A 1,354-nucleotide genomic window follows, 5' to 3' on the forward strand; every position below is an offset into this window, starting at 1 on the left:
CTTTCCACGCTAAATATTTATATATATATTATTTTTTTACTGATCTAAAATCATGTAATCATATCGATATGCAAAGGACAGAAACATAGTTAATAAATATCAATAATTGTCAATCATTCTATTATAATCGAATCAATTATTGATATCTATTTATTCTTTTTTCTCTTTTGCACATTATTATTATTACTTTAGCTCTGGAATGAAGGAGGAGCTAATAGATGAGCAGCAGACACCGTGGGCTCAGCAGCCTGTCTGGCGTGGCGTGGCGTGGGGTGGGGAACATTATCCGCTCAGGTGGAAACAGGTTCCAACATCCGAGAGAGAGATCAGGACCAGGCTGGGTGACAGAGCTACGTTCAACGCTCTGATTGGTCCGTTGGGCTAAATTAGCCCCAACAGGCTAACAGGCTAACAGAGGGATCATTAGATAGAAACAATGACGGCAGCTGGCAGTGATGACAGGGAGCAGAAACACCCACAGCTCGCGCGCCTCTTCCCCCCAGTCCCCCCCCAGCAGCTCGCGGCTCTTCAGGCCGTTCAAACCGGACGGAGCTGAAGTTAGCTTCCGACCTGCCCTGGGATAAAGGAGCATTCCGCTGTTTTTATGCTCCTTAAACCATTTAATTAAAATTCACCCTTTATATAAAGTTTGCTTTAAATGACACGTTGATCCCAGAGTCTCCATCTTGATCAGCCCTATTTTCTATCATTTCTGGGCTGAACTGGATCGGAGGAGGAACCGATCAGGGAGCGGAGCCCGGATTCCCCAACAGCCGCAACCCGGACCAGGCTGAGCCAAAACCGGGACCAGGCTGAGCCAAAACCGGGACCAAACTAAACCAGAACCGGGACCAAGCTAAGCCAGAGCCGGACCTACCCAGCGCCACCTGGCAGGCTGTGCGCAGCTGGCTGTGCTGGCTCCTCTTCACCTCCTTGTCGGACAGGATTTTCTCCAGCGCCCTGGACAGAAACATGCTCTTGGTTCTGCTGTTCTCTGACCGCCGCTGCTCCTGCATCTCTCGCTCGGTAACCTCCGCTCTCCTCAGGCCGCCATGCTCCGCCTGGCGCCGGGGAAGCGAGCAGGAGCCGGGTTGTGGTTGTCCGTCCAGCAGGGCTGCTAGCTCAGCTGTAGCGCCGCCATGCTAGCTACACGTCACGTCACGTGACGAGGATGGTCAGCTAGGTGTGCCGCCCGAACCGATCCGGTACTTTAGCTTCATGTTTTTCCTGGAAAATAAAAACTCCTCCTTATTTGACTTCTTTCTTCTGTTTCTGTCACAATTTTATAACTTTTTAACATTGGGAAGGAAAATACATTAAAAGTCACATTTATAACTATCTTCATCATCATCAT

General features: G+C 49.2%; 1 protein-coding gene across 1 annotated transcript in view; it reads right to left on the reverse strand.

Annotated features, from left to right (window-relative positions):
- Positions 1-1,155, reverse strand: part of LOC107102472 (brefeldin A-inhibited guanine nucleotide-exchange protein 2-like) — a 43,828-nt gene extending 42,673 nt beyond the window's left edge. Inside the window, exon 1 of the mRNA XM_015401797.1 lies at positions 878-1,155. Coding sequence (XP_015257283.1) covers positions 878-1,016 — 139 coding nt within the window. The 5' untranslated portion in view covers positions 1,017-1,155. The remainder of the gene's footprint in view (positions 1-877) is intronic.
- Positions 1,156-1,354: the final 199 nt, after the last annotated feature.

This window comes from Cyprinodon variegatus, unplaced genomic scaffold, assembly GCF_000732505.1.
Source record: "Cyprinodon variegatus isolate N-32 unplaced genomic scaffold, C_variegatus-1.0 Scaffold1260, whole genome shotgun sequence".
Classification (NCBI taxonomy): Eukaryota; Metazoa; Chordata; class Actinopteri; order Cyprinodontiformes; family Cyprinodontidae; genus Cyprinodon; species Cyprinodon variegatus.